This window comes from Chiloscyllium plagiosum, unplaced genomic scaffold (genome assembly GCF_037043375.1).
Source record: "Chiloscyllium plagiosum isolate Xiang-an unplaced genomic scaffold, Cpla_swu_hap1 HiC_scaffold_30, whole genome shotgun sequence".
NCBI classification, from domain to species: Eukaryota; Metazoa; Chordata; class Chondrichthyes; order Orectolobiformes; family Hemiscylliidae; genus Chiloscyllium; species Chiloscyllium plagiosum.
The window spans coordinates 31,013,617-31,031,262 of NW_028270168.1; the positions used below are offsets into that span (position 1 = coordinate 31,013,617).

Genomic DNA, 17,646 nt, shown 5'->3' on the forward strand with positions numbered 1-17,646 from the left:
CTGCTAACACTTTCACTTGGAGGTATCCATAATTCAGGGTTCAATTATTTTTATAGTTTAGCATGTTATTATGAACTGTAATTAATATTTGAATATATTGTAAAGGCAGATTCAATGGTGACTTTCAAAAGAGTGCTGAATCTATATCTGAAAACTAAATACTTGCAGGGCTATGGGACGTAATTGACTAATTCTTTCAAACATTGGGCACAGGCATGTTATGCTAAGTGCCTTCTTTATGTTAAGTATGTCTATTATTTCACTTTTTGTAAAGCAAATTCTTAGTAATAGATGAGGAAGGAAATTATATGTTGGCTTTTATTGCTAGAGGATTTGAATGCAGGAGTAATGATGTCTTGCTGCAGTTGTATTTGAGATGAAGCTCACCAAGGCTCTGTAATGTGCGCAGAATTGATATCCTTACCTTTCTAAAAAAAAATATACTTCAATAGAGGGAGTGTAATGAAGGTTTACCAGACTAATTTCTGGAATAACTGGATTGTCTTTGGAAGGGAGATTGAGGAGACTGGGTCTGCACTCTTTAGAATTCCGAAGAATGAAAGGTGATCTCATTGAAACACAAAATTCTTACAGGGTTCAACCGCCAGATGCCAGAAGAATGTTTGCCCAGTTAGGGGTCAAGAACCAGGGGGTACAGTGTCGGAATAGATGGTAGGTCATTTAGGACTGAGATGAGTAATGTTTGCATTCAGAGGATGATGAATCTTTAGAATTCTGTATGCCAGGAGGCTGAGTATATTCAAGACAGAAATTAATATATTTATGGATACTAAAGACTTCAAGGTACGGGGAATAATGTGTGAAAATGATGCTGAGTCAGAAGGTCAACCAAAATCTAGTTATGTGGAGGAATGGACTGAATGGCCTAATTTTGTTTTCATTGACTATGTTCCCAAGGTGAGGAGCAGAATTTCTTTCAGTTGTTTGAATTGTATATCTTATAAAACTTGCTGATGAACACTCTTTTTACCACAGAGCGATGCATTTGCTATTTGCATTTGCTTTAAATTCTCTGCAAATTGACCATTTCCAATTCCATAACATTTCCTAATTTTATTCAGCTGAACAAAGAGACCTTGGAGTGTAGTTGATAGACTGGATACTGAAGAATTTGGTATGTGTGCTTTTATTGTTATGAGTTGAGTATAGGAGTTGGGAGGTCATGTTACACCTGTAAAGCACATTGGTTAGGCCACTTTGTATTACTGTATTCAATTCTGGCCTCCCTCCTATAGGAAAGATATTGTGAAACTTGAAATGGTTCAGAAAAGATTTACAAGGATGTTGTCAGAGTTGGAGGGTTTGAGCTGTAGGGTGAGGCTGTATAGGTTGGGGTGATTTTCCCTGGAGGTTGAGGGGTTATCTTATAGGTTTAATAGTCAAGGTCTTTTCCCTGGTGTTGGAAAGTCCAAAACTAGCGGGCATAAATTTAAGGTGATTGGGGAAAGGTTTAAAAGGAACAAAAAGGGCAACTTTTTCATGCAGAGGGTGGTGCATATATGGAGTGAGCTGCCAGAGGTCATAGAGTCATAGACAAGTACAGCATGGAAACAGACCCTTCGGTCCAACCTGTCCGACCAGATATCCCAACCCAATCTAGTCTCACCTGCCAGCACCCGGCCCATATCCCTCCAAACCCTTCCTATTGATATACCCATCCAAATGCCTCTTAAATGTTGCAATTGTACCAGCCTCCACCACATCCTCTGGCAGCTCATTCCATATCTCTACTACCCTCTGTGTAAAAAAGTTGCCCCTTAGGTCTCTTTTATATCTTTCCCCTCTCACCCTAAACCTTTGCCCTCTAGTTCTGGACTCCCCGACCCCGACTTTGTCTATTTATCCTATCCATGCCCCTCATAATTTTGTAAACCTCTATAAGGTCACCCCTCAGCCTCCGAAGATCCAGGGAAAACAGCCTCAGCCTGTTCAGCCTCTCTATAGCTCAAATCCTCCATTCCTGGCAACATCCTTGTAAATCTTTTCTGAACCCTTTCAAGTTTCACAACATCTTTCCGATAGGGAGGAGACCAGAATTGCATGTAATATTCCAACAGTGGCCTAACCAATGTCCTGTACAGCCGCAACATGACCTCCAAACTCCTGTACTCAATACTCTGACCAATAAAGGAAAGCACACCAAACGCAGCCTTCACTATCCTATCTACCTGCAACTCCACTTTCAAGGCGCTATGAACCTGCACTCCAAGGTCTCTTTGTTCAGCAACACTCCCTTGGACCTTACCATTAAGTGTATAAGTCCTGCTAAGATTTGCTTTCCCAAAATGCAGCACCTTGCATTATCTGAATTAAACTCCATCTGCCACTTCTCAGCCCAGTGGCCCATCTGGTCCAGATCCTGTTGTAATCTGAGGTAACCCTCTTCGCTGTCCACTACACCTCCAATTTTGGTGTCATCTGCAAACTTACTAACTGTACCTCTTATACTCGCATCCAAATCATTTATGTAAATGACAAAGTAAAGGACCCAGCACCGATCCCTGTGGCACTCCACTGGTCACAGGCCTCCAGTCTTAAAAACAACCCTCCACCACCACCCTCTGTCTTCTACCTTTGAGCCAGTTCTGTATCCAAAGGGTTAGTTCTCCCTTTATTCCGTGAGATCTAACCTTGCTAATCAGTCTCCCATGGGGAACCTTGTCAAATGCCTTACTGAAGTCATATAGATCACATCTACTGCTCTGCCTTCATCAATCCTCTTTGCTATTTCTTCAAAAAGCTCAATCAAGTTTGTGAGACATGATTTCCCACACACAAAGCCATGTTGACTATCCCTAATTAGTCCTTGCTTTTCTAAATACATGTACATCCTGTTTGAGGTTGGTACATTAACAACATTTAAGAGACATCTGGATTCTTATATAAATAGGAAGGGTTTAGAGGGATTCAGGCCAAATGGGACTAGATTAATTTAAGATATCTGTTTGACATGGATGAGTTGGACCAAAGGGCTTGTTTCCATGCTGTACATCTCTATGACTTAATCTCAGACCGTCTGCTGCTAAAGCATTCATTTGTGCCTTCATTGCCTCCAGACTTCACGAGTCCAATGCAGTCCACATTCTACCCTCCATGTACTTGAAGTAATCCAAAACTTTTCTACTTGTGTCTTAACTCACATAAGTCCTGTTTCCCTCTGCCCTGAACTCCGTGCTCATTCATTTACAACGACACCTGGTTAAGTAATGTCAGGTGTGGAATGATGCACTGGTAATGTCACTGAATTTGTAATCTAGAACTCCAGGCTAATGTTCTGTGGATATGGATTCAAATCCCACTATGGCAAATGGGTGAACTTGATGAAAAGCTGACTTAATGGTGATCCTGTAATCATTATCATAAAATGTCCTTTAGAGAAGAGAATTCTGCCATAATTATCTGCTGTGAGACTCTGGATCCACCAAAATGTGTATGATTCTTAACTGCCATTTGGCAGTTACATATCTTTATTCCTTTTTTCAAATCTTTATGTAAAATCCTCCAGCACTTCAAGAGATTTGTTGTATAATTCTGGCATTGTGTCCATTTTTTTTGATAACTTGACCATTTGTGGCTGCACCTTCAATTGCATAGGCTGTAAACTTTGCAGTACCCTCCCTATACCTCTTTGTTTTTCCACATTGTTTTCCTCTTTAAAACCAGTCTTTTTGATATAGTAATTGTCCATCGTTTAATATCTCCTTATGTGACTAAGTGTTATATTTTGTTTTGTAATGCCCCTGTAAAGTGGCTAGGGATACCTTATGATACTCAAAAAGTGCTATATAAATGCATATTATGATCAAATGTAGGATTAGAATGATCTGGTTCAGAAATTTCAGACTTTTTCAGTGTTAGTTTGTGTTGTTTCAAAATCTGGTCAAAGCTTGACCTTATAGAGAGAAACTGTCATTAGTTTAACATATTGCTTCTTTTCCATCAGCCTTGAGGTTTTCATCTATCCAAATTTGTTAATTACATTTTGGAACCAAACCTGTTTTGGGAAACATAATCCAGCTGGATTATTTTTGGCAATTATAATTATGTCACAATTTAGAATAGGTACATTTCCAAATTCAACTTTCAGCATTGCATTTTGAAAATCTAGCAATGTGTGCATGCCATAATGGTTTTTTGGACAGTTGGAGTTAAATGACAGAAAAATGGAGTTGCACTCCTGATTTCCTGATGGGCAGGTTGTGTGTCTCAAGTAGCAATTGTTGCAGTAAACTTTGAGATGCTTCATAGTAACTGGGAAATGTATAACATATATCTTTTTCTCGTTCCAATAACTGACTGGCTTGTGTTTTTAAAAACAGGCCGACAAGCAAAGCTGGCCTTTTTAAATACTGAAGTAAAGCCGCCCAGAGATGTAAGGCGCAGACAGGAGAAGCATGGAACTGGAGTATTGATTTCAGCACCTCCAAGGTAATGTCGTATGTTCATTTTAGATGTGATATAATGCACCCTTAGTCTACAAGTCGGTATTTATTTTTAGCCTTTTTTACAGGCTTAGAAAGACTTTTCTCGACTTACTTATTCAACTTTATATGATTCTTGGCTTCAAAGCTGTGAAAGGAATCACCTGTTGAGAAATTATACCAATTTCTGAAACCTTATACACCATAGTTGGATAAGTGTGTTGAATTATATTTGGAGCTGTTGAAGTCATTTTGTTTGATCCCTTCCCACTTTTTCTGTAGGGTAAAGATGCAAAGTCCAGGAGGAAGCAGTGGCAGTGGAGGAGGAAATCAGTCTTTTGATGGTCCTAGTACCAGCCATGGCTCCACATCATCCAGTCTGACACCCCCAAGTAGTGGAGGGGGTCTCCATGAATCCAAGAAACCACAGGTCAAAAGTAAGTTTAAAAATATTTATATTTTCTGTTGTCCCAAGTTTCCCAATTCTTTTTTAATATAGTGAGTCTATGCTTATTGAGTGAAGTATGACAACAGAGGAAATGGAAACTCATAGCTTAGTAACCACATCTAACATTTTCCGTTGTTGATATTATATTGCGCTAAGTAGTAAAGATCTGCCAACCCACCTGACTCTTGTGATAGCTCAACTGATGGATGCTTTGCATGGCTTAGCTCAGCTGTTCAAACCTGCGAGCACTTAAGTTTGATTCTTCGTGTGTGACTTAATTAGAGCAGCAATGATACATTATAGGAAAAAAACATCATTCAAATTTATGTTTATAGTTGCTCAAAGTGTGGAGCCGGAAAGGCACAGCCAGTCAGACAGCATCCGAGGAGCAGGAGAGTCGACATTTTGGGGATAAGTCTTTCATCAGGAATAAGTTCATAGTTGCTGCCTTGATTGTGTATGTATGTGATTAGAGATAAGATCATCCTTGGATACTATCTGTGTTCCTTCTGTTTGCTGACTTGGATTAACACATGGAAAAGATTTGATTAAGGCTACCAAGACCTTTGAACTGTTTGAAAGCCAAAGTGGCTATCTTCAAAAAAAGCACAATTAACAAACTTGAGGGAGTTTCCTTTCACTGGGAATCTTTGATTGAGTCAGCAGTTCTTTAGAGCACTTGCAGTTTGCCAGTTTGAGGAACTCAGTTTTACCCCAGTGTGATGACATCAGTGGAAATAATTTTTCACTTGCAAATTAAGTTAAGACTATTTCTTCAAATGGAGCTATTGATTGCCTGGGTTGCTTTTAAGGAATTGTGTGCATTATCACAGACAAAAATGTACCTGTGACTGGCAGGAGAAGCAAATCAGTGACTTTTAAAAAGTGACGATGAAATGGATTAGAATGAAAGTTAACCATGAGGCTCCATTTTAAAAAAAATCAGTTTGGAAGAACTGTGAATGAACAACACCATTTTTGTTCATTGTGCTGCTTATTTCTATTTGAATGTTTTAATATTTACACAGTGAGTTGTGAATCTTTGCCTGGAGCAGGATTGACAAGAAGGAGCGTCTGAGTTCTGAGGTAATGACTTTATTGAACCAATGGCTGTAAATATGCAGTCATCATATGTAGTTGCTTCAACAATTTTAGATGTCCGACAGCTCTTTAAGTCTCCTGGTGCCAGTAACTTGTACAATCTAGCTCAATAGCTGCAGTCCTCAGCAGTTAGTGTGTAAGCAATTATGTTGACTATCTGTAACCATAATGCAATGTTTAACATTGGCACTTTCTTGTAAACAACTGTGTAAGTACAAATATATCCATATGATTTACTTTTTGAATTGCATCAACTGTCAATTTTTCTAAAATGAGTGGCAGCGAACATTCTGTCAGTCATAGCAGTTGGAGGTAGAAGCCACTGACCATCGATCAGCCATTGACTGCTTCAGGAGGTAAAGTCGCCTTGTATTTTGGTGTACTTCCTCTGTAGCCATCCTAAGAACTGTTTTGAAAGAGATCTAGATGCATCCTTGCTGGTTCCAACAAAGAGTGATGTTTGAACAGCAAAAAGCAAAAAGAATGACGGATAAATGAAAGCTGAAAGATGTAAACAGTTATGTAAACAGTATTGTTTTTCTCTTTAAAGATTTCTGCTGTAATTATTAAACTTTTATATTTTTGTTTTTCAGAAATTGCACCAATGATGGCAAAAACAATAAAGTTTTTCAAGAACCGTTTTAGTCGAAGATAAAATGTGTGTGAGAAAGATGGAAGGAACAGTAATATCGCCCCCTCTTTGAATAGTGATGTATCTACTGGTCCTATATCCTGAGCCATTTTGCGTGCTCAAGAGCATAAGGGTACAAATTGCAATACCAAGAACTTAAAGACAGTTTGTGTGCTTGAAATGATGTCTATGGATTACATCTTATTTTTAAAAATATTTTATTATTTTACATTTAGAAGCAAAAATGTAAACTCTTGTTACTGGGCACTGAGTGTTTTATTTCCCCTCCAGAATATTCATGTGTAAATAACACTTGGGCCAGTCTTGTTGCACAAAGTTTAATCATTATATTTTAAAAATCCTTTACATTTTTAAATTGTCATCATAAAGATAAGTTGATTTTAATGATGATGAATTTGAGGCCTAGACAATATTAATGTTGCAGTATTGGTTTTAATGTTCTTTCCCAATGTTCTCTTTCTATCTCTTTTACTGTTGTGCCAATCTTTTTGCATCTCATGCTATATGGCGGTTTTGGTATTTTAACATCAGTTGTCTCATTTTAGGTAGGATTCATGGTTCGTAAATTACATTAACATTGTGGGAAAAGAAATGCAGTCACAGAAATAATTAGTGCCATCTTGACTTCTGTTTTGTGGTAATATGATTTTCTCCTAATAAAGTCCTGGTGCTATAAGTAAACATGTGACACTGACATGTATGTTGGCTGGTTTTTGAAGCTGTCAAGAATAAGATTTTAGTTTGATTTGGATTGTTTTATTTTTGTAGCAATGGCATTTATAGGAGAGCTTATCAAGTAATCAATCTTAAAAGATTGACAATCTTTCATTGATAGTTGCTGAGAGAGCTTCAGAATTTTGCCAGTTATATCACCAAATGTTTATATGGCAAAGGGCAGCCATGTTTTTTGTGGTTTTATAGGGAGCTATTTATTCTGTAAGCATGTTTAGATTGATCATTTCACTAACTGCAGGATTGTTACATTTCAAGTGGAAATTGGTTATATTAAATTATACAACAATCATAAGGAGCATCTTATTTGATAGAAGTTACTTGAGATCCTGCTGGCAGATAACTATATATTATAGTAAGATGCAGTTCTCATGTATAACACTAAATTCTGTATTTTCCTCTCATGGAAAAGACCTCCCCCAGCTCAATTGCTAAGGTTTATACACATTAAAGAACAGAATATTGTCTGTTCATAAAATTTGCTTGGATTTGGTTTTCTTTTGTTATCTACAAGAGTTTTGCCATGGTGGCTTTCTTGACCAATGTACATAATTGCACTTCAACGTAAATTGATTTAGTTAAACTCGGATTTCAGGCCATGAAACACTTATTATTATGAATGTTTCAGAAACTGGGATTTTTTGTTCATACACCACAGTGGTACTATTTCAATGACATGAGACAATAAACTGTGGCTGCTCTCTTGAGCAATACATAAGCAGATAGGTACATTATTGACAAAAACAATGCAAACTGGAAAAAGTGATATTAATATAAACACTTATTTTAAGGGGACTTGAGCAATCAGTTCACTATGTAATAAAGTACCATTAATTACAAGATATGAATGTATTTATCATATACAATATGTAGAATTCAATGAATCAACTATGGATTATATTGCAATTAAGTTTATAGGAATAATAGTGGTTAAATATCTCCTTTGGACCTTGTCACGTATATCCTGCCTTGGCAACTCCTAAAAATCAGATCTAAGGCCTGAACTGTATAGATAACCTTCAGATAAAATATAAACAGTAAGCTTGTTTATTTTAAATGAATGCCAAGAGTGTTTTTCTATGCTGAATTCAGATGATTGCCATAAATACTTTGAGTTAATCTCATGCAGTAATGGGGTATTACAAAACTATGAACAAGTTACAGGTTTATCAAGCCAGGTGTCTGTCATTTTACCAGTGAAATGTTTCACTGTATAACTTCATGTGTAAAGCTTTCTGTCTTCAATTTCTTCAATGTCCTGACCAGGAGAGTGGCCAGGTTTTAAAGCTGAAAATGCTGCTCTATAACTGGCCTCAAATAAATAATTATAGAATGGTTATGGTGCAGAAGGAGACCAACCAGCCCATTATTCCAGTGCCAGCTCTCTGCAGGGGCAACACATAGTTCCAATCCCCAACCTTTTCATCCTGTCTCTGCAATTTTCTTTCTTAAATAATTATCCTATTCCATATTGATAGCTAGAATTTAAATTTGTTTGAATCTGCTTTCCCCAATTTCTCAGGCAGTGAATTCTAGATCCTAACCACTCATTGCGCACAAGTGTATTTTGTCATCTTGCTGTTACTACTTTTGTCAATTACAAAGTTGTCCTCTGGTTTTCTATCCTGTTGACATGGGAGTACTTTCACCCTGATCCTTCATGATTCTGAACACCTCTAACAAACACAAACATTTTGTGACTTTTCAGAAGAATATGTAAAAATAGAAGGCTTTTCAGACCCCCCCCCCCCCCCCCCCGACATCTTCCCCCAATTGACTTCGCTAAGATTAGCATTTTGTTGTATAGAAATTTAGGCAAGGTAAAGTCTTTCGAATGATGGCTATTTTGATATCTCTCCAATGGTGAGGTTTATACACTTAATTTCTCCTGAGCAATTTTAGAGGGATAGAGCTAATTTTTAAATGGAAGAAACCAGGGTACCATAAGATTTTTTTTATCCTCCATATCCTTTTCCATATGCATATGTAACAGTAATATTAGCCATTTGCAGTATCTTTGAGTAGAACTAAAACTGACTGCTAACCTGTGACATTTTATAAATTCTAAGGTACATCCATGGAATCCTTCTGATGTTCAAATCCTCCAGAAGACGTTTATTGCCAGTCCTTGTATCTCAAGTGTGATTTAACAATATTTGCACTTCAACTGAAAATCCATTTTATCATGTTGTAATTCTGCTGCCTAAGCTTATTTTGCACTTAGGAATTAAGATATGGCATATACTCCAGGTAACATGGTCTATTGTTTTGAAGAAATAGTCACAAATATTTTGTTCTTAAAAACACAATAGTTGGAAGAAAATTGAGTTCTGACACCCAGTTTGTCATTGTGTGACTGACTTAGCATAATCCTAGAAGAAACCTCAAGAACTTGGTGGGCGGCACTGTGCCACCGTGGTGGGCGGCATGGTGGCACAGTGGTTAGCACTGCTGCCTCACAGCGCCAGAGACCCGGGTTCAATTCCCGCCTCAGGCGACTGACTGTGTGGAGTTTGCACATTCTCCCCGTGTCTGCGTGGGTTTCCTCCGGGTGCTCCGGTTTCCTCCCACAGTCACAAAGATGTGCAGGGTCAGGTGAATTGGCAGTGCTAAATTGCCTGTAGTGTTAGGTAAGGGGTAAATGTAGGGGTATGGGTGGGTTTCGCTTCGGCGGGTCGGTGTGGACTTGTTGGGCCGAAGGGCCTGTTTCCACACTGTAATCTAATCTAAATCTAAATCTAAACTTTATAAATGTTGATCAAATGTTAAAATGAGGTTACAGCCTTGAAATTACATTTCTTGTATCAAATGTATTTATAATATGTTTTTGCCAGAAAGTAGCCTTGTTAATGTGTCTGTGGTTATTCTTGTCCCCTTAGAATAAAATGTCAAAAAAGTAGGTTATTTAGTAAATTATAATTGCACCTTCAAAGGAAAATGATTCTGCAGTAATTAATCCCTCCACCCCATGTACTATTCTTTTAATTTTGAATGCTTTTTCATTTCCTGTCTTTTAGATGACCCTATGTAACCCCTCATTTTACCCTGGTTAAGTGTACGGGAAGTTAACTTATTCTTAAGTTTTTTTTTTGCTACTTTTATAATATGTGCGACACTGATCCAGAAAGATTTTTCCCTTACGTTCTCTCCGTCTTTTGCTGCTGAACCAAGTTAAGAGATGAGCAATCTTCATTGTTGAAGCTGTGACCTGTTATTGAAGCAAGTGTTACAGTGCTAATGCTGTATCATCCATCAAACATTTGCACAAAGAATTCCGAAGCAGCTGCACTCACTTTGGGGGAGGGGTAAAGAATGAGATTTCTCAACATTTGTATGTGGCTACTCGGCTAACTGTTCCTCATTTTAACTAGTGGCATTGAGTGTTAGGTGTACGCTGAATATAGATTTTGGAGTATAAAACTTAATTTTTAAAAAATATAGCTACATTTCACTGTTTGTTAAGGGAAGTTAAAACTATTTTTAAAGTTGCAATCTATGATTGTCATGCAAGAGATCTGTACCAATATCCACCATCTGAGTCTTATTGAACTTTGGGGTGCAAAGATGAACTGATGGAATAGCTGTCAACATTGTTTTTATTGTTAATTTAATAACACTTGGGGAAAAAAAAAATAATACTTGAAACCTGATTTCCAAGCAAAGTAAAAATAAATCACAAACCTGTTGTCAGAGGCCAGGTTTTAAACTCATGATAATTAATTCTATAAATGTGCACTGAAAAAATGTTGATGTTTCGCAGCTGACACTGTATTGGACAAATGTTTTGATCCTGAATTGTGAATTCCTTTTCCACTTTCTTTAAAATGCAATAAAAACGTATTTGGAGGAGTTGTTGTTTCCACCCTCCTCAGGATGAAAATCATTCTCCGATCTAGAAATGTTTGTTCAATGGGATATTCAATGAGATTGGTTTGGTCAACTGAATTTGTCCCTTTTGGACTTGTGAATACTGAACTAAATGAAATTGGCAATATCTGGGATATTTAAACAAAATTAATGACTTCTTAGTCAAAACTGTTCTAATGCAAATTGTCAAGGGCAGTTGTGGACAGCAAGACACCACTAGATTAATGTCTGTGTGCCTGTTTCTAAGCAAAATGCAAATTATTGAAACTTTATTTTTGTTATATTAATTACTGCTGGAAATTTCTTGTGAATAATTAATTATCAATAGAATTCTGGTAATACAAGTTGAACATTGCAAAACTATACTATGCAAATTATTGCATTAGTCACAGAAACGTTTTTGTTGATTCTTTTCATCTTACTTCACTTCACCTCTTTGCAAGTTTTAGGATCAGTGCCAACAGACTCACTGGTGATGATTCAGATTTAGAAACTAATATGGGATTAAAAACCCCTTTCCTCCCAAGTCTGTAAATATACTTACCTTCTGGCATCAAATGAGTCATGGCAGCCCTGCATAGATCAATAATTGTTTTCCACTCTTCATTCTTGATATGTATCCCCCTTCTCTTCTTTTTTCCAACTTCGCAAAAATGAGAAGAAGCTAAACGCTACAGTTTCTCAACAGCTGACTGCTATAAATGCTAAGGATAGTATGTTTTCCCAATACAATGGACAGTCAACAGTTTACACTTCACCCAAAGCCAGAGTCAAATTAGGAATTTGATACTTGGGGAATTGCAGAGGTGATCCCACATGCTATTATTTTAAGGCACAGTGTGTTATAGGTATTTGATAGTGTTTGGAAGAGTTGATGCAACCTCTTCTCAGTATTGAAATTGGGTAGACTGAAATTTGTATATTTTACTTTAGTCATAGAAATGTACAGCCGGAAACAGACCTTTTGGTCCAACTTGTCCATGCTGACCAGATGTCCCAACCCAATCTAGTCCTACCTGCCAGCACCCTGCCCATATCCCTCCAAATCCTTTCTGTTCAAACACCCATCCAGATGCCTTTTAAATGTTGCAATTAACTAGCTTCCACCACTTCCTCTGGCAGCTCAATCCATACATGTACCACCCTCTGCATGAAAAAGTTGTCCTTTGGGTCTCTTTTATATCTTTCCCCTCTCACCCTAAATCTATGCCCTCTAGTTCTGGACTTCCCGACCTCCGGGAAAAGAATCTATTTATTCTATTCATGACCCTCATGATTTTATAAACCTCTATAAGGTCACTCCTCAGCCTTCGACCCTCCAGGGAAAACAGCCTGAGCCTATTCAACCTCTCCCTATAGCTCAAATCCTCCAACCCAGGCATCGACTTTGTTTAAATGCGAAAAACATAGAAAAATATTGGACAACTGCTTCTGTTGATTTAATGACATGTTTAACAATTTTGCTTTAAGATATGAAATCTTGTTGCAACGTTTGGTAAAATAAAGATTTCTTAGCAGGATATGTACAGACTTCATTTCAATTTGGCTCCTGTTCAATATTCACATACTGTGCTTTGATAGCCCTCAGTGAAGTGATCTATTCATTACTGAAATGGTTTTTATGTGCTTTTATGGAATTATTAATGTAGGTTAAAATGTGAACATTATTAAACAAAGAATATTTCTTCATTAATGGTATTTAAATAAATCTAAACTTTATAACTTGTAGTAGTTAAATTTTGCAGATTCTTGTAGTTGATTTTCACAAATAATTGTGGACTATTTAATTTTGAAAGTCACCTAACCATGTTTATAGAAAATGTATTTGGTTTTAATTTAGACTGTCAAGCTTCATAAGTCATTGTGCTTGTCCTGTTTGCATTCCTATTAATGCCAAAATGTCAAATGAAACAACCTCCTAATATTACAGTACAATGTGTGCAACTGATGATTAAACTGTTGGAAATTGAATTTCAACATAATGTTGTCAAAGATTGAATGTTTTGTTCAATCCAAGAAACAACATTTAAACTTTTATACTTATTTTCACTCCACAATTTTCTGAATGTATACCTGAAATAACAGTCTATAGCAATTAATTGGAAATGCTAAATTGTCTGAAACTGTAACATGTAACCTGATCTGAATACTGTTCAGAGAAATGTTCGTTAATAGATTTGTGATTTTACCGCTTTAATTCAAATTTTGAGTATCTTCCATCTTGATGTAATTGTATGCCCGTTTGGTTACAGTTTTAGTGATTTATCCTTGGAGTACGCTGCACAATCAGCCTGTGTTAGGTAAATCAATGCCTGAATACCCACCCTTTTGGATGGGAAGAGGAAGGAAGATCACTATGAAGTTCGAGACAGGGTGATGGCTAGGGTACTGAATGGCATCAGCACAATGGGTCAATATGGTGTGAGCTAGGGAGGAGGGGCGTTACTTGGAATCTCACATTTGACTGCTATTGATATGGAAGTATTTGTTAGTACATCTCGGATTGGTTTAAATCTTCCATGTAGCTTACTTGAAGGATGCACTGAGACTGTGGAATTGTGCCCTAATAACTAAGTCAGTCGTTTCAATTGAGAAATTTAATAATAAAAGAAATACTATTTTGAATGTTGGGGATATTCATTATGTTCTTTTTGTCAATGTAGTTCAAATGTATGTCATTACTTGTTTCTATTATACACATTTGGAACATTTTGCATGAAATATACAGTAGTCCAGTGGTACAAGTGAAGTTAGAGACTTTGTTAGATGAGCAGAAACTTCCCAAATACAGAACATCCTCCTAATGATTGAGAACTGCAGGTTAAAGCGTCACTTGGGTTGAGGGTTTTTCTGTGCGCGCGTGCGCAACGTGATATCCATGGGTGGGATCTATTACTGAGCATGCGCCAAGTAGACGGGGCGCTAGTTCCGTGTTGGGATTTGCACATGCGTGGTGTGGCGGGCCGACGAAGGTGAGCGGGGCTTAGCAGGCGCACGGTGGAAACGGTAACCGGGGGCGAAGTTCAGCGGCGGAGCATCCTCTGGACTAGGCTTTGTACGTAGCTTCGTTAGCCTGTGAATCGGGTGGGTTCCCCTGGGTAAGGTATTTCCTGGGTGGGAAGGAAGTCTGCGTGCGGGCGGGTGTGGGTGGAATCCAGCTGCGGGTTCGCTGTCCCGGTACCGGAGCCCCACTGCTGGTGAACCCCATCGCTCGGTTCGGGAGCCTGGCTGCTGGTTCCGGCCACGTCAGGATTCCTGCTTCGTGCTGGTTGTTTCCTGGTGCCAGAGCCACACAACGAGCCCATTCATTCCCATCCCTGCTGGAGAGACGGGCGGCACTGGCTGGAAACCGCACTCCATTCAATCTAAGCTCATAGTATAAGGAAACTCGGGTCTCTGTCTAAAAGCACCTCTGAAAAGTTTATAACTCAGAAACTGCAAATAGTCTAAATTGCTGGACGGGAAAGGCATACGTAATTTCGGGAAATAAGGTATCAAGGTTCACTAAAATCTGACCGTTATAAACTTTATAAACTTTCCATGTCTGAGATTCCTTTCAGCTTGAATCTAGCGCGGTGTTCCAGGCCATTTATTGATTGCTTAACCTCTTTACACGTTGTTCGCATACTTGACCTGTGAGGTCAACTGGAAGGAATGTCTTGCAAAGCTATTCGGTTGGCATTGTTGAAAAACCGGTCAGATCCCATGAGAATCCTTCATTGGTCAGTGTAGAAAATGCTTTGTGTAAATACAAGTTGTTATTTCTCACTTTTTCTTAATGGCTTCTTAGCCCTGCTTTTGACAAAGGATGGTCGGGATGCCAGTAAAGGTTTATGTACAACATCTATGAAAGTTTTAAAGTATAAACCATTTGATTACTGTTCACAGTGACTGTCGTGGAGCGCCTTCAATTCTGTAATTGTGTTGCAGAATGGTCAGTTTTGCAAAGATGAATCATTGTATTAATGATCAATTAATGATACATGTCCAATGAAAGGTACAGATTTAATGTGCTTGACTAGTGATAGATTGCACTCAGTTTAAAGGCTAGCAAAATACAAGGGTTATTTTTGGTTTAGCAGAGAGCTAATTTGAAGAGTGTAGTGCTGGAAAAGCACAGTTGATCAGGCAGCATCCAAGGATCAGGATAATTGATGTTTCGAGCATAAGCCCTTCATCAGGAATGAGGCCTCATTCCTGACAAAGGGCTTGAAGGGCTTATGTCCGAAACATCAATTCTCCTGCTCCTCAGATGCTGCTTGACTGGCGAGCTGTGCTTTTCCATCACCACACTCTCTTCAACTCTGATCTCTAGCATCTGCAGTCCTCACTTTCTCCTTAGCAGAGAGCTATTCATGTAAAGAAATCTGAAGTTATTGATAGGGATAAACTAAATTCTCTTAAATTAGGTGAAAACACCCATCCTCCCTCAGCTGATGAATCAATATTCTTCCATGTTGAATGACACTTGGAGGAAGCACTGAAAATGACAAGGGCACAGAATGTTCTCTGGGTAAGGAATTTCTGTGTCCACCACCAGTAGTGGTTCAGCAACAACATTACGGACCGGGTGGATTATCATTGATGTATAGCCGTAAAAAAAATTCTAATGAGTGATTAGATTCACAAATGCTTAAGAGAATGAACTTGTAAATGCAACATATTTGAATTTTTAATGTGACTGTATGACCTTAAGAATGTGGCACTTTATTGTTTCAGAACCTGTAGATTTGAGGACCAAGCCATAAATAAGAATTTGTTCTTCAACTTGAACTTTGTTATTAAGTGGTGAGTAAACATCAGTAATCCTGGAGAAACTTGATTGAGCTTCTGAAGAAATTATTGCTACAGTTGAATTTTGACAATGTAATTAATTCTGAATCACTTTGATATTTTATAGAAAATGACAACAGCAGAGAAGATCCTAGTGACAGGTGGAGCTGGTTACATTGGTAGCCATTGTGTGATTGAGCTGGTCAAAGCTGGATACGTTCCGGTTGTGATAGACAACTTTCATAATGCGATCAAAGGTATAAAATGTTTTAGGTTTATTTTGTAGCAACTTGTTTGTGAATCTATATGATGGATTGCTTTATTCTCAACAAAGAAATGAAACTGGATGGACCTTCGGCATTGACCTAGGTATCAGAAAAGATGATGGCAGGAACAGCCCTGTCGACTCTGCAAAATCCTCCTTCCTAACATTTCGGGTTAGTGCCAAAATTGGAAGAACCGTCTCTCGTGTTAGTCAGACAAGACCCTGACATTCTGTAAAGTATGATTGTGTGTTTTGACTATATGCTAGATATCACCATCACAGTTCCTGGTTATGTCCTGTCCCACCAGAAGGACAGACGCAGCAAAGGTGGTAGAACAGTGGTATATAATTGTGAGGGAGTTGCCCTTTAAGTCCTCAACATGGACTTCAGACCTCTTGAAGTCAAATGGCTTCAGGTTAAACATTGGGAAATGAAATCTCCTGCTGATTACCACGATCCATCCTCTCTCACCTGATGAATCAGTACTCCTCCATGTTGAATGATACTTGGAGGAAGCACTGAAAATGGCAAGGGCACAGAATATGGCTCAGTAACAACATTATGGACAGGCTGGTCAGGCCTTAAAGGGCATAACTGCACGGCTGGGTCTGCAGCTGCTGGAGAGGGAACTAATGAGGGAAAAACATACTTGACCTCACCCTTGCCAATCTGCCAGCTGCAAATGAATCTGTCTGTGACTGTATCAGTAAGAGAGATCAATGCACAGTTCTTGTGGAGATGAAGTCCTGCCTTCGCATTGAGAATACCTTCCATTGTGTTGTGACACTATCATTGTGCTAAATGGGACAGACTTCAAACAGAAACAACTCAAGAGTGGGCATACGTGAGGCACTGTGAGCCATCAACAGCAGCAGAATTGTACTCCAGCACATCTGTAACCTCATGGCCTGGCATAAACTGTACTCAACCATTACCATCAAACCAGGAGATCAACCCTGGTTCAATGGAGAGCACAGAAGGCATACCAAACAATGAAGTATCAGTTTGGGAAAGCAAATTTCCCAGCAATTTTTCTTTTCATTCCTAAAACTGAGGTGTCAGTTTGGTGAAGCTACCAAATAGCATAGGCAGCAAGTGATAGACAGAGCTAAGCGATCCCACAATGAATGGATCAGATTCAAGCTCTATCATAACCGGTCGTGAATGATGTTGGACAATTGAGCAACTTACTGGAGGAGGACATTCCACAAAGATCCCCATCCTCGATGGAAGAGCCCAACACATCAGTGCAAAAAATGAGGCTGAAACATTTGCAGCAATCTTCAGTCAGAAGTATTGAGTGGATGGTCCACTTGACCTTCAGGGCTCCCCAGCACCATGGATACCAGTCTTAGCATAATTTGA

The 17,646-nt window shown here is 38.5% G+C and overlaps 2 protein-coding genes across 6 annotated transcripts in view; both read left to right on the forward strand.

The window, feature by feature from the left end:
• eloa (elongin A) overlaps positions 1-11,255 on the forward strand; it is a 55,555-nt gene extending 44,300 nt beyond the window's left edge. Inside the window, exons 9-12 of one of the 2 annotated variants that reach the window (XM_043717743.2) lie at positions 4,341-4,449; positions 4,725-4,879; positions 5,226-5,347; positions 6,585-11,255. In XM_043717743.2, the coding sequence (XP_043573678.2) occupies positions 4,341-4,449; positions 4,725-4,879; positions 5,226-5,305 (344 nt within the window). In that variant the 3' untranslated portion in view covers positions 5,306-5,347; positions 6,585-11,255. The remainder of the gene's footprint in view (positions 1-4,340; positions 4,450-4,724; positions 4,880-5,225; positions 5,348-6,584) is intronic. The other variant, XM_043717744.2, reaches the window with a different exon arrangement.
• Positions 11,256-14,192: 2,937 nt separating this feature from the next.
• Positions 14,193-17,646, forward strand: part of gale (UDP-galactose-4-epimerase) — a 32,883-nt gene continuing 29,429 nt past the window's right edge. The window contains exons 1-3 of one of the 4 annotated variants that reach the window (XM_043717747.2): positions 14,193-14,214; positions 15,962-16,030; positions 16,143-16,272. In XM_043717747.2, the coding sequence (XP_043573682.1) occupies positions 16,146-16,272 (127 nt within the window). In that variant the 5' untranslated portion in view covers positions 14,193-14,214; positions 15,962-16,030; positions 16,143-16,145. Of the gene's footprint in view, positions 14,327-14,447; positions 14,734-15,961; positions 16,031-16,142; positions 16,273-17,646 lie in introns of those variants that run through there. The other 3 variants (XM_043717746.2, XM_043717748.2, XM_043717749.2) reach the window with 3 other exon arrangements.